The 15,463-nt window shown below is 38.7% G+C and overlaps 1 protein-coding gene across 1 annotated transcript in view; it reads right to left on the bottom strand.

Moving 5' to 3' along the window:
• The window catches only part of ATRNL1 (attractin like 1), a 431,686-nt gene that overhangs the window by 51,134 nt on the left and 365,089 nt on the right, over positions 1-15,463 (bottom strand). The window contains exon 28 of the mRNA XM_009087164.4: positions 644-758. Within this exon, the coding sequence (XP_009085412.1) occupies positions 644-758 (115 nt within the window). The remainder of the gene's footprint in view (positions 1-643; positions 759-15,463) is intronic.

The following is a 15,463-nucleotide window of genomic DNA, read 5'->3' as shown; positions in this document are numbered from 1 at the left end:
TCCTGTTTGGGAAGTGTTTTATGAGAATTTTTTTGTACAATGACCTAGCAGAGAAGGTAGGTCACCATAAGAAGTGCTTCCAGATAATGCAAGTGCTACTTTAAAATGAGCTGGGATCACTTCCAAAGTGAACACCTCCCTACAGAAGCCTCCACTCACACAATTCCAGGTTTTATCTGACAGGCATTCTGGGAAATATCAGTATTTTAATTGAGTCCCAGCCAGCAAAGTGTTGGGATTTATGGTGTAAACTAGACTGCACTAAATTTTAGCCTGAAGTGAAAATACTCACTGGTATTCCCTGTACAGCCTCATTTACAGCAGCTTGAACTGAAACCATGGAAGTGGCTGCATATGAAATTTTTTTCCCCTGAGAGACAATGTTGGAGCATATTGACATGCACAAGTACTGCTTCAGGAAGTCCTAATGAAATGTGGCTGGCTTAATCACAGGGATTTTTATCTGGACACGACACCAAATCCCATGAAAAATGAAGTTGGGGCTAAACTTAACATCAGGCTGACCGAGCAGCCCCTCTGCTGTATCCATCTGCTGTGCCATTATTTTGGGTCTGTGAGGGTGATTTTGCCAGGCAGAGAGTGTAGGAGGAGACAGACACAAGAGCCACCCCAGCAGCCTTACCTGACTGCCCAGGTGGAGGAACTCCTGAGGCCCCCCTGGGCAGGCACAAAAACACCGTCAGGACGGCGGCTCTGTTTCCTGAGCACGGCTCGATGGCAATCGGCTTAGGAGCACCCTGGAGAAGGAAAACACCCAGGTTAACCTTTGACATCTCCATCCCATTCCCACTTGGGCACCTTTAAGGTTTTTTAATGAACAGTGGGAAGATATTTTTTCTGTTGCATTCAAACAGATTGTCCGAACCATGTTAATCGACTAAAAAATGGGTGCTGACAGCTCACGCTGCAGATCTAACCAAACAAAAAATAAATCATCCTAAGGACAGCAAAATTTTACTGAATTTTATAGCTTGCTAAATGTAATAATATCAAATTAAAGCTTAGGAAACAGCAAAACATTTTGATATACACATTGGTATCTGAGAGTAGCCAATTTCCCCATCTCTATTAAGAAGTATCTATGTGAAAGAATTCTGCTTCAACAGCATCCATCACCTCGTCTGCCTAATGCCAAAACTACAAAATGAGTGCAAATCTACTTCATAACCAATAGCTAAAGAGAGTCAATCCCTCTTGAGAGCCCCAGACCAGGAATTCTGCCTTCTCTCTGCCTGTCCTGCTAAGGAAATGATTTCTTCAAGGCAGAGCTTCCTGATTCTTTTCGCATTTGCAAAAGATAGGTGCAGGGCAACTATATTTATATATGCTTAGAAACTCTCTGAAAATGCTGCCTGTGTGATGATCACCCTGCTTTATGTTCTATAAAGCTATGATAGCAGTGGTGTTGATGGCAGGGGGTTTGTGCTGTTACCAAACTCTCATTAACTATATAGATAATTAAATTTGCAGCTAGCTTTCAACTAAATGGTTGCTACCAAATTGTTCTTGATTTACCAAGGACAGTAGGAGTTGGGAAAACAAAGCAAAGCAGTCCACAAAGGCATAGAATAATAAGTTTGTAAGATGAAAATTTACAATGTATCCACATTTCCATGTTCCCAAGCTTTGTGTTCACTCAGAGATAGGCATTTCACTTCTGAGAGCTTAAACATTTAGTCAAACACTAAAGATATTTCTAAAAACATTAGGTCAAAATCAGCATAAGCATTTCTTTCTTTTTCTGTTTGCAAATTTTCTAAATGTCTGTCATGTTCCAAGGCAAAATATGAGTTCGACATTTGGATTCAAAATTCAAAGCCAGAAAACTTTCTATTTACATATAAATGCAATGTATACATAAATGTCAACTGATTCCAGTATTCTAAGAAAAAAATAAGTTTAGTCAAGTTAAATACACTACAAAGTACTTGGTAGAAGGAAAACAAAGGCACTTCCATCATGTAAAGCAATAAGGATTTTTTATTTTTCTACCTCCAAGTAACCAACATTTATTACTGCTCAGTGAAAAACAGACAAATATACTTTTTTTTTTAACTTCAGATTTAAAAGGCATTTCTGTTGATTCTTTTAAAGCTATAGCACTAAAGAAGTTGGGTAAACAATGGCATCTAATTTAAAAATGCCATGCCATTGGGAATGACAACTTATATTCACCAAAACCTTTACCAAATGATAAAATAGAAAACTGAAACCCCAAAAGCCCCAGCTGGTGTTTCCAATGCAAGCAATAGAGCATTTCAGTCAATATTCCTGACTTGTCACAACAGCAAATCAAACAAATATTTGAAAACACAAAGAAAATGAAATCTTCATTGTAAAAGGTAATTTAGAACACTTTATGCAGACACACAACTGAAGGGAACAAATTCACTGCTATGATTTTTAATTTAGTGATTACTTTCTTATAAACCCACATGATGATATTTTCCTTTGCTGTGTAATATGAACCCTTTGATCAACAGGCCCCATCCTTCTCTGTTTGAAGTTTTACTAATGCTCTTCAAAACACAATTGGAGGAAATGATTTCTGATAAATACTCTTTCAAAGGACTTCATCCAAAAATAAAATACAGTGAGAATTTTGTGCTTTTCTTTATAAAAAAATTATGACAGCAGAAGCAAGATGTCTTATCTTAACCTCACATCATTCAGGTTCCCTAGCAAAATAACACAGTAGCATAGAGCAAATGATAATAATTTAGATAGCCTAAGGTTTGTCAGTTGTTTAAAGATAAATACATAACCATGAATCAAAGTTATTTCACAGGGACAAAACATGTTCTCTGAAATGTGCCATTTATCATGCATTTTCCACAGGTCTTTTGGAAGAGATAAGGTACAAGTTTGTTTGCCCAAAGCAGTAAGCTACCATGATTTACTAACTAGAATTACCTCTTTTTTCTTTTCCCCTTGTATAGAAAGTGACTTACATTTTTTTGCCAAAACCTCAAATGACAATCACAGATTAATAAAACTTTATCAGTGGAAGACAGAATAAACAAACACTTCTTTGATAAACTTTTACTCCTACAGTCCCTTTTTTACACACACTATAACAGAAAGAGGTGTGTCAGCTGGGAAGGTGAAAAAGAAAGTGGCAGAGAGCTATGAAGGAATAAAAGGATCAAAGAGCATTTATTATTAATATTGATAGGGAAAAAAGAAGAGTAACCCAGAGCATATAGAAAGAAGAAATAAGTGAAGATGGTAGGGATTAAATCAGGGAATTAAAAAAAATAGATTAAGCCTTATCCACAATTTAAGTGTGTATTCATGCATTTATTCACAGAAAATAAGGATCAGGAGTCATCTTCTCAGGTTCCTAGATTTTTATTAGAGAAAAGGTTCTACATTCTGCCAATATTTTCCTGAAAGTCCTAAAAAGCCAAAGTTCAACTGCCTGGTGAGTTTATGAGGAAATAACAAGTTTTGGAAGATTCTTTTGGATCTGTTTCAGCGGGAAATAGATTTGGGCCAAATTATTTTTCATTTCCTTCCCAGGACACATGACAATATTACCATTGCTGGTAGAAAACCATGGCAGTGTATGCCATATACATGCTTTATAAAAGAAAGCAGCAAAAGAAGGGAGTATATTTATTTAAGTATGGAAAACCCCCTCAAATCTTGCATTACTGTATTTGTCTGTTTGGAATAAAAGAGTTGCTTAGCTTTAGGAGTGCAGACCAAGGAGAAGCTGGGAAGTGGATTTTGTCCCCCTTGGTGGGTGGGATGGGCAGCAGAGAGCAGGAGGGTTTTAATGGTGCTGTGTGAACTTGTTCAGTGTCCAATCTCAAATTCTAAGCAATCTCAAAAGTGGGAAGCAGGGACATGAGAGAGGAAAAACCTGAAGAGGTGAGAAGAGCAGGAGGACAATGAGTGAGGGAATGTTCATGGAGTTGCTCTAAGTGTTCAGCATCTCCTTGGTCTGAAATGCAAAATGCACTGAAACTTCAGCACCAATTTGAATCTATGGAAAGATTTAATATTGTGAATGCAGGAAGATGGAAAGTATAAAGAGTTTTGGTCTATCTGTATTCCAAGAAGTGGTGCCTCTCAGAAGTGCTATAAAACTTCTGATTTTCAGTACTAAGTAATATCCCTCTATATATTTTCTGTAACAGTGTAAGTTAGGTGCATCCAATTTTTAAAAGTGCATTATTATACCATAAGACAAATACTTCACATAAGACTAAATGGCTGCAAACTCATGCCAAAAAAGCAATTAGAAAATTGAATCAAGGAATTAAGGATTAATGTGAGCATGTTACACCTGTCAGAAGCAATAAGTATTTTGACAAGAACAGAATAAAGTTTGACAGTGTGCACAAATACAGATCTGACATATAAATCAAGTATTAAAATGCAAACAGCTATGCATTAATCACTGTAATGTTTCCTAACTAAAATGGTCTTGGTAGTACTTACAAGAATTCATTATAAATAAAACTTCAGTTCTTAAAAAAAAGCTTGAATTATACTTCTTATTGTATTAATTAATTATGCCAATTTAAACATTTTTTAATCATATTATTAAAACAGCATTAATCTGGTGAATTCCACACAAACTAAGGTAAATACTTTGGCAAATAAACAATCAAATCTGTTGTTGCAAGAGGATTAGGATCAGACTCAGAATGTAAACTGACATTTTTCTGGATTTTTAATGTGGAAGACTTCAGAGGGGAAAAAAGGGAAATGGAAAAAAAAAAAAAGATAGTGTCCTCTGAAGAGGTAAGAGATGCAGAAAAGGAGGAAACAAAAATTTCAGACTGTTCTATTACAAGTATTCACTTGCTTTCAGCTTCTGGTGCTTTTCCTAAATTCTTTGGTTATTTTCTGAGTTACATTATTTATTTGGGATACAAGAGTCTCAGATTCCAAAAGGCACTTGAGTACCCAGGTTGGATTTTGGTCAAATTAAGTTGCCTACATGTAAATTCAAAAGCCTCAAGAACCTGTTAGTCTCGCTATTAGAATTAAAAATGTCCCAAGATTTGGCAGTTGTCACTACCTGCCAGGCACATTTTGGTCTCTTCAGTGCCTGCTCTGGCATTCCTGCAGCTGCCCTGGATGGAGAGCTTGATCAAAGCAGCTGTTCCCAAAACATTCTCATCAAATTAGGTTTTTACATTGCAGTTGTGGCCACTTTCTTTTAAAACAGGGTTGAAATCAGAGATTCACTCTGGTTTTTATGGTAAGAGGACGGACCCTGGTTACCCTGTTTTGCTTTCACTAAATGCATCTTTGAGGTGAAATTCTCTGGCCTATAATTAAAGATGAAGCATCAAATGCTGTGATTGTTCTGATCATTTTCAGTGCAGTAAAGGCAGACTTCTCAGCTGTGCTAAGAAAAAATAAGAAAATTCACCTTCTCAAAATCACAGAATTCCACTGATATCGTCCAGATGGGGGTTTTTTGGCCATTTCCCTGAAGAAACTCCAACTGTCCCTTGTGCAGCTAACCCTCCTGGAGAAGGAGATGGCAGACTCCCATCTGTAGGCAACCTCCATCCTACCTCCACCTGATTCTTTCCATGGTCAGTTCCCAGGAGAATCAAACCCAGCAGTAATGTCAGAGGTAAGAAGCAGCACTGTCTGCTCCTCCCAGCAAAATCCCACCTTTCACAGCACCTGCTGCTGCCCCAAGGAGAGCCTGACACTTCCAGAGTGCTGGAGCTCAGGCAAAGCCAGGAACAAAGCCTGCCATCAGCACTGCTGGTTCTGCAGCCTGTCAGTTCTACACCACATTGCTATTCTAAGTGTTGGGTGAACTAATGAACTAATGCTCATTAACATACTTTTGAGTATGAGCTTCCCACCCACCCACAAGTTTTGACAATTTTCTCCACAGATTTATTCAATGAGTAATGAGCTTTAATGATAGTGCAACCAAAAAAAAAAGAAAAAGCTTTCACAAAACATCATCTGTGTAAGGGAGAAGTACACTTCAGGAAACACAGAGACAGAATAAATAAACAGGGCTGGGGTACTGAACATTGCTTGTGGCTGGCAGAGGAAACACCAGCTCTTCATATGACTCCAGGGTTTCACAGAAATTCTGAGCACCTACTGAAGACTTTCATTTAATGCATCACATAAAGTTCCTCTCTTGCAATTAGTGAGTGGAAAGCTTCACCTCATTTAAACCTGCAAGAATGGCCCAGAGCCCAAGTGTCCTCAGCACTCTGAGTTTCCACACTGCACATTCTTTTGCCTGAGGAATTCTAAGTGATTTCTAGGTTTGGCTAATGAGGTCCCACTAACCTCTGGGAGGTACAGAACCACATTACCAACAGCAGCAAAAGGTGGTGAACTTTTTGTTGCATCTCATAATTCTTCCACCTAAACTGGAAGAGACTTGAGGCAACCACCTTGCTTCTGTGACAGTGACTGAGCCATCCAGCTTCACCAATTCACTGGGAAGACTCCACCAACCCTACTAGCCCTTCCAATTGCACAAGTTCTACCTGAAAACTTCTAGCATGTCCAATAAAGCTTTATTGATAATTAAATGCAACCCAACCAAAATTACACTAACATTTCTCATTACTTTTTTAACAGTAAATTATCTTTCCATTGTAATTCTGCCCCACTGTTTTTGCAGAAGACAAGTCATTAATTTCCTTGTTTCAAAATAGAAATGGAAATCTCAGACTATCCTGGAACATTATTTTCCATAAGAAAAGCAGTGGAAATTAACAATAAATAGAATACATTATGATTACCAAGCTGTTATTATGGCCCCAGTGCACAAACTGCATTGTTATCCTTCGATTTATTGTCTTGCTTCTCTATCTCAGCTCTAACAATGACAGACTGCATTCTTTCATGCAGTCTTTTCTGAGTGGAATATGATTGTTAGTTCTGTACTGATCTGAAAGTTATATATTAGTCTTAAAGTGTTTATGCTCAGAAGAGTCATATTTTTAGTATAAGAACTATGTTTATTTACAACAAAGTTATTCTCAGTTAATCTAGTAAAGGACTCCATTCCAAAACCTGCTACTATGTCATGTGGCATTTCATTAGCAAGAGAATTATGAATTGACATTCTGATAAAAACTGACTTACTAAGACCAAGCTATGAGAAACACCTGCAGATGCATTTATTTTCAAGGGGGTTTCCAGGAAAAAGCTCCTTATCAGGTTTGCTATTCAGTTTTTGTTCTACTGCCTAGAGGTTGCTTTTCCTGAGCTGTGACATCAGTGTGCACCATCCTGGAATGTTCTTGATTGTCACGAGAGGCTGAACAGAGCACAAGACATTGAAACTAAGTTAAGACATCAGGTGGCTGCAAGGAACACTGATTGCATTTCTTTTTGTGCCCATATATGCAGTTCCCTGTGTCTTCATACTGTTAAATAAACTTGGTTTTACTTTACTATTATATCTTGCCCGCTAATGAGGGTAATTCCAGGTTAATATGGAAAATATTGAACATAACTTAGAGCGGATGGTGTGTGCAGTAGTTGGACTGGATTACTGCCAGAGATATCCCCTAGAGCTTCCAGAATATTCCCCTATTAAACTCTTTGAGTCTGATTAAAGGCTGGCAGTGACAGCGTCCAGTTTGTGAAGAGAAATTTATCTTGGCAGCATCCAGGTAGATCCTGTTGGGAAAAGCACCTGAGACTCTGTGTCTGTGGCATATACCAGGAATCATGTATCCCCAGGTACCTTCCTGTAAATTCTTCTGACTGCCATCCTGTAAGTCAAAGTGGTGCAGTGAAGTGAAGTGATGCTAATGGGCATTTGTTTCCCAGATGGGCATATCTGCTGGATCTCCAAGGATTAGAAATGAGAAGTAGAGAATTCTATTATTCCTTTACAATTCAGCCTTAAAGACTTATCTATGGAAACTCATTTCCCTGGGGATGAATAACTGACAGTCCATCACTGCTTGAGCTTGGGCTGATCACTTAAGAGCAGAGAGTCACTCCCATATGTCACAATGGGTTAATCTTACCCTAGACTGCCTTTAGAAGAGGACATGTTCCCCTCAGAGCCACTACTAACTTTCCAGGGTTGGGAAAGATAAAGCACAAGGCACAATTTAAACTCTGCCTCACTTGCAGGCTGACAGTGTGGCTGTGGTAATAGGCAGGGCTAAGTGTGAGCCCAGCACAGGTTTCTTTCACTGGGAACAAGCAAACTGAACCAGCTGCAGGCTTTTGAAATGTCCATGAGGAGCCCAGAGGGCAGCCCTTTGCTCAGGGGGGGAATCATAAAGTTTCAATCTGTCATTGTGACAGTGAAACTCAGACAGAAGGCAGAAGCTCTGACTAACAGTTACCTTTTGTGACTGCAGAGATCTTATTCCTGTAGCTCTGCATCACCCCAGAGTCATAAAAGATAAGGTTTGATCATCATTTAGGAGATCAATGCCAGACGTGAGGGTTAGGAAAGGCAAGCGTCCTAAAAGGATTATGCTGTATTTTGCATTTCTTGCAAAATTGGAAAGAAAATACAGTACCCTGTATGTCATCCAAAACACAGTGTTAGTGAACTTTTCCTCAGCAATGCCTTTTCAAGTTCTTTTTAACCTCCTGGCCACATGCAGGATGCCTAGTGAATGATAAATTAAAACATTTCTACCTGGAATCGCAATAATAAAAAAGAGAACTAAATCAAGACATTGTGAAAACTAGCTGTCAGCAGAAGGGATTAAAGTGCAAACCTGGCAATATTCTCAATGCAGGAAAAAAATGTTAATGGCACCAGAATAACAAATTACTTTCTATCATGACAACTTACACAGATCACAGACTAGAGAATGTAGGGAGGACACGAACAATCGTCTGAAAGCGTGACATAGCTTTTATTTTCATTGTCCTTGCCATGGCCCAAGGACAGCTGTAAAGTGTGAACACCAGAGCCAAAACCATTCTGAAACAAATGATCCCTATTTAAGATTTGAAAGTCTATTGAAGTTTTCATCCCAGTGACTGCACGTGGACATTGTGGATCTGACTGTAGCTGCTCTGGCAGCTGGAAGAGCAACGAGAAAGAAAAGGTTTCTGTTTTCCAAGGAAAAGGAATGAGATGGCAGCAAAAGAGAGCCTGGTTTTGCTGTGTGATATGGTAGTAGCAGCAGCATGTGTTAAACTGCTTTGGCAGTGGCTGCTGCCAGCAGGGGAAAAGGGAGAGGGAAAGTTGGCAGGAGTGTGAAAGCTCAAACCAGACCTTGTCTAAGGTGTTGCAAGATGTGTCTCACTTTCCTCTCTTGAGGACCTCCATCACCTGCTCTGACCATTCACCAATTTGAAAACATAATTGAGTAGATTTTTACTCTAATCTTATGAATTAATTCAAATCCTAAATATCAGCTGCTTAAATCAACACAGCACAACTAGCAGCAGAATTATTTTGATTTACACCAGCTGCAAATCTGACACTATGTTATTCATTTATTAATACTGTCCTTGAAAAATCCTGCAAATAAACTGAAGCTCAAGTATTATCACTTCATGTTGTTTTCTAAGATGCTCCCCATCAAGATTGTTAGCACTCACTGTGCTCATATTCAGAATATCACTAAAAATGCACCAAAAAAATGGAAGCTACAGAATCTAATCTGACAAATAATTAGACACATGAGAATTAGTGCTTGGAGAAACTTTGCATTAAAGCAAACATGATTACTTGCATGAATGAAACTATTTATTCTTGTTACTCATGTTAGCTCAACATATCTGATGGAATCCTTTTTTAAAAGAGACAGATTTTTTACTATTAAAAAAGAGAGAAAGCTGCTCCTTTAAAGTATTACAAAACCCTTATAATTTTTACTAATTCAGTACAGATCTACAGTATAAAGTATTTGCTGAATCCCACTTACATAGAAAGTAAGTGGGTCTTTTTTGGGGGGTTTTGAGGGGGTTTTTTTGGTTTTTTTTTGGTTTTTTTTCTTTTGTTTTGTTGGTTGGGGTTTTATTGGCTTGTTGTTGGTTGGTTGCTTGGGGTTTTTTGTTATCCTATTCCAAGCTTGCTCACGCTCTTGGGCATTGCTAACTGAAAATGAGTGCTATGGAAATATAGCCCTGCTCAACTCACCCTTCTGCTCCAGTCATATTTCCTATGACACAGCAGAACTTCTAATTATGTCATTTATTTATTATTCTTTTCATTAAGTTGGTACTCAGTCACCACCAACAAAACTCATGATTCACATTAAATTCTATAATCCCAATCCTTTTTGCATGAAAGTATTTGTTTTTGCTTCAGAAAATGTTCTCACTTTAAATTTGACACTGCAAAATTTAGCAGCAGTGATGATGATTTTAGCATCTTATCTTCAAAAGAAATACCATTTTCACAGCAGACTGACCTTTTTGAAAAACTTTTCTTGAAAATTCACAAATTTGTCGACTTTTCATTGGAGTTTCCTTCAGAGCCTTGCATTCTGTTAAGATTTGTACTCTGCCCATATATGTTTCATATCTAATCAAATGATTTCTCTTCCCCTGAGTTTATGCATAAAGTTTAAATCACTGACAAGACTAAAGCAGAGAAATGTTTGTCCCGTACATCAGTCAACAGAATGGTATAACAGATTTACTTTTGGTCTCTGTGTAAACTCTGATTTATTTCAGCAGTGACTAAAGGATAAAGAGGCAGATAACACATTTTACCATTATTTTCTGATTCCTCTTCCCCCTTCCCAGCACCTTTCCCAGTCCTATGAAAATAAATGCTCTGTATCAAATGCCACTGGCTAACAATAAGCAGAAGGAGCAGGAACTTATTTACTTCAGCAAGGGTTGAGATTTGAGATCAGCCACCAAGCAGATGCTATTTCTGAAGCTGAAAGTTTTCATGATGATTGTTACTATGGAAACCAAGCTTTGTAAAATATTCCAAACAAACACTTCTTTATTACCCTGGGCTGTAACTACAGCGTTCTGCATTAAGGCTGCATCCCACGGTAAGTTTTCAACTGTGCACATTTTCTTTCTGGTTATTTGCTTTCAGTAGTAACCACAAGACAGGGTTTCTTCTCAGGTCTAAGAAGAGACTGTAGCACAGTAGCAGCCATCCATAAAACCACACACACTGTACCCATTCAGCACTAAACTCCTGTCTCTTTCATTTCCCCCCTCCTGTGGGCAGCCACTCAAATCAGTGTTTCTCTGTTCAGCAACATTGAAAAACAGGAACCCACTGCTAATTCCTGTGGTTAGATCAGCAGCACAAAACCAGCAGTGGTTACCAAATGCCAGCCCCAGACTCTTTAGCAATTAAACCATTCTTCATTCTTAGTAGACCTTGTGAAGCCCATGAGTCACCCAGAAGGCATCTCCCAGTGGCCTGTCATGTCATAACCACGAGCCTCAGAGCTGCTGCTCTGGGAACTGCACTGGAGGAGTGAAAGTTTGGATCCCAGTTCCAGTGAGGGCAGTGGGGGTTCAGCACTGCAGGATCCCTGGCCCTGAGTGCATCCCCAGGGAGAGGGCACAGATGCCACTGCTGGCTGACCTGGAAGCACCATGGCCTGGGCCAGTGGGAAGGGGCAGGTGAAGCCCAGACCTGTGCTTGGTATTTTAACCACCTCCCCCCTTGCTGCAATCCAGCTCCCAGAGATGGGAAACAGGGCAAATTGCAAACAGAGGTTAAGGAGTGGCAGCTGGCTCCTTATAACAGGGAAAAGAAAACTGTACTTAAGGCTAAGTAAGGAAATGGAGGAAGGAAGGAAGGAATTTTATTACAGAATGGATGTACCATGTGGACATTGGGAATATTCTTTGTCTGAAGCCTTCCTGTCTCCTGTTACAGAGAAGTCCTTACAAAGGACAAAAATTATACCCATATTTCAAAATATGGGTATGTTCAAGGTGTGGTCACAACTTCTGATTATTACAATTAAATTACAAACTCATTTTCAATCCTCAACTGATTGCCATGTGCTCATAGTCTCTTTTAACTTTTTATGCTCTTTTTCTGTTCAAATAGGACAATTTTACCAAATCTTTCAAAAACTTCTCAGTTATCTCTGAGATGTGTGACATCTACATTTTTCCCCTAATACCAGTTCCATCCAGAGCTTACAATTTAATTTAAAACTTGGCCTTGACTCAGGTAACATTAATGATTCCTGCTTTTCATTATTGTAAAACAAATCTGTTTTAAAATACAGCGATGCAATCAGAGCACAATTAGATTTCCATAAGAATATACAGAAGTATGGGACTTTGTGTGCCACTGGCATCTATTATAACACACCAGAGCAGGAAAGCATTAAGCAAAAGAGCACAACTAAAGAGCCAGCTAAAGAGTTTTAGTTGTGGTGATTTGTTCTCTTGCAATGGTGTGCTGAAGATAATATTAAAATTAAAAATATTGAGGAAAGATTTTAAGCGTGAGAAATGTGTGGCATAAGACACTGTGGAAAAAGGTCACAGACAAAGCAGGCATGTTTTATGAAGACAGAGCTACAGTTTGGAAGTGACTGTGTGGGACAGAATACAGAGAATAGAACAAAGTCATGGCACATGTCCTGGTGGACCAATGTCCAGAGAGGGGAGTGCTGTAGCTCAGTGCTGTGCTTACAGGAAGGTTAAGGGCCCAGAGAACACACAAGCTGTCTTTGCATTCCCAGCTCTCTATGGATACCAAAACATCTTAAAAGATTTCGTGTCTGTGAAGTAGGGTGTGCTTTCTCCATGGAGGAGGAATTATGGATGGCTGGGCCTAATGTGGCCACAGCTAAATCCTCTGGATAGAGGCACTCCAGGGATCACAACAGCTAGGCAAGAAATCCAACTGCCTCCTACCTCCCAGCTTGAGTAAGCTCCATTGAAGGCCACATTGACTTAAGGTGACCTTCCCCAAGCACGTGGAATTGTAGATATGTGCAGGTAGGCTGCCTTCACAAAAAACCTGCCACTGTTTCTTACTATGCTATCAGAAATCTCTGGAATATGATGTTGGAGGAAAAATTTGAGCATAATAAGAGGTACATCAAATGAAAAATCTTCTTGAAAACCTCCTCAGTCCCAGACAGAGCAATTTCTCATAATTCCCCAAATGTCTATTGAAATGAGTTGCACTAAAAGGTTCTAGAGCCATCAATATATTTAAGAATTTAATAGATGTCTTTTAGTCCTCTTTGATCATAAATTGCCAGAATGGTTTCTATTCCCTCCAGTTTCCTTGTCCCTGATTTTCTGCTGTGACATTTCTGGATGACTTCCAGTTCTGATTGTTGTAAAGTCCTTGTTTTTGCAGAATCACCTAGTGTAGAAATTTGCAATTCCAAACACTATCTTTTTTGGTCTGTTTATCAGCTAACAGTCTTTGCTCAAGCAATCTTTGCCCTTCACATTCCAATTGGTTTTGTCCTTATTCAAACTTCTATGAATTTACCATAAGTAATGTAACTTAAAACATAGATTAATCTTTTTCTACATTTAAGAAAAAATTTATCTTTGGGCAATCTTAGTGATGAGAAGTATCTGAACATACACATAATGTCAGACTTAATTTGGATCATTAACATTTCGCCCATTCAATCTTTCTAATATTGAGGTTTATTTTTATGTTTTCTTTATATATTTAAAACATTTTTAATGTTCACATGAAAGGCCTCTTTGTACAGTTGTAATTTTTCTTCAGCTTGCCTGGTTTTATTCATTAGAGTTTCCTAATTTTCTATGAACTGCTGAGCAAGCTGAAGATTTTAATTGGATATATCAGTTTATTTTTTCTTGTAAGAGCATTCTTATTAAAGGCTACTCATGTAGATGATATAGATGTTAATCAGCTTGCATCTGTCCTTCTAAAAGATTCAGTTAGGTCCCTAATTAACCATCTGTAAACAACCCTTGCTCAATAACAGGGCTCAGGCATTTCTTGTGAGGTAGGAAAAGCTGGTGAGGGCCTCCTGCTACCTCTCAGCTCTGCTGTAAATATTTGACTCCTCTCAGTATACAGAAAGTAATTGGAAAAAGACAAGTGACTCACAGTCTAGATTGCAGATCACTGGAATCTCTCTAATTGAGTCATTGTTATTATGAGAAAGCTTTAAAAATTGCAGGTGGCAGTTGCTCCCAGGAGGTGTCAGGTGCTTTAGCAGCACTAAGAGTTCTGTATTCCAGAGCTGTAAGAAGCCAGGACAGAGAAGACCATACATTTCCTATGATGAAAGTCAGGAAAGCCAGTCTTTAAAAATAAGATTACTTCTGCAGATAAAAAATATAGGGTTTTTTTTTCCCTCCAGAAAGAAAGGCACATTATTCTGTGCATTTTCCAAGATATTGGTTTTCCAGAACACCAATGGTCACCAGAAAATTCTTTCATATTTTTAATTTTTTAATCAATATTAGTCTCCTTTAAGACTGTTTTCAAAGCTCACATCTCCCTGACTTTATACTGTAGCACTTGGTGCACTCTGCAGCGATCACAGGAGTTTCTCACCAGCTTCAAGAAGGGTAACTAACCTAATAAATCTGGTCTCTCACAACCTCCTAGAGAGCACGTGGATACTTCATGTGCAATAAGGGTCTCCTTTTTTCTTATAACATATTTGGCATTATACACTTAAAGCACTCTATATTTATATCTATCCCATTCCCAGCATGCTGTTAAGGACCATATCTGCCCACAAAGACTTGATGCACACCCTGTAGCTCTTTTCTTATGGGATGCTCACAGCTGTGACAGAGACAGACACTGTTATTGTCCATGCTTAGGAGCAATTTCCAGTACAAAAGGAAACCATCTTCTCTGTTCTTACAAGCAGATAACTCACTGACGTGTGTCAGGAGGCATTATTCATTTTTACCACACAGAAGCACATCAAGGGTGCCACTCAATCACATGGAAGGGATTACAGCTACTCTGAGGCACTTCCAGTCCTGCCATCATATCTATTTCTCATCCTTCCCTCTTCTCTCCAGTACCTTACTATAAATTACAGGTATTACCCACATTGCTGTTAATCCACCCCTAAAAAGATTTTGTGTGATGACCACAAATACAGGACCATGTGCACAAAACACAGGGGAGTGACTGCTTTTCCACAGCATGTGAGCAGGAAGCATGACAGAATCCACCCATGTGGCACACATGACTTTAGAGGCAGATACTAATTTTGATTTAGTTCTAACATATCAGTGGCACTGTTTTATGCTTTCCACCAACATTTCAGCAAGGGACCATTGTGACTCTCATGTTCAAAGAACTTTATTTCATCTTTAAATCTCTGATTGATTGAGCTGTTTTCTGAACAGCACTTGGATGTAATTAGGTCCCTATTATATAGTGTTTAGGAGCTGAGAAGGATCATTAGGAGTTGAAAAGAAAATAAAGACATAAAATGAACTTGCTAATCATCAAAAGTTGAAAACAAAAATTTATGAAGGGAGAAAGCAGAGCCACAAATCAGAGATCTAACCTTTTCCTGCAGTTCTGTTCTCTCAG

Source organism: Serinus canaria, chromosome 6 (genome assembly GCF_022539315.1).
Source record: "Serinus canaria isolate serCan28SL12 chromosome 6, serCan2020, whole genome shotgun sequence".
NCBI lineage: Eukaryota > Metazoa > Chordata > Aves > Passeriformes > Fringillidae > Serinus > Serinus canaria.
Note: the sequence above shows the minus strand (reverse complement) of the source record. Positions and strands in the feature narration are given on the sequence as shown.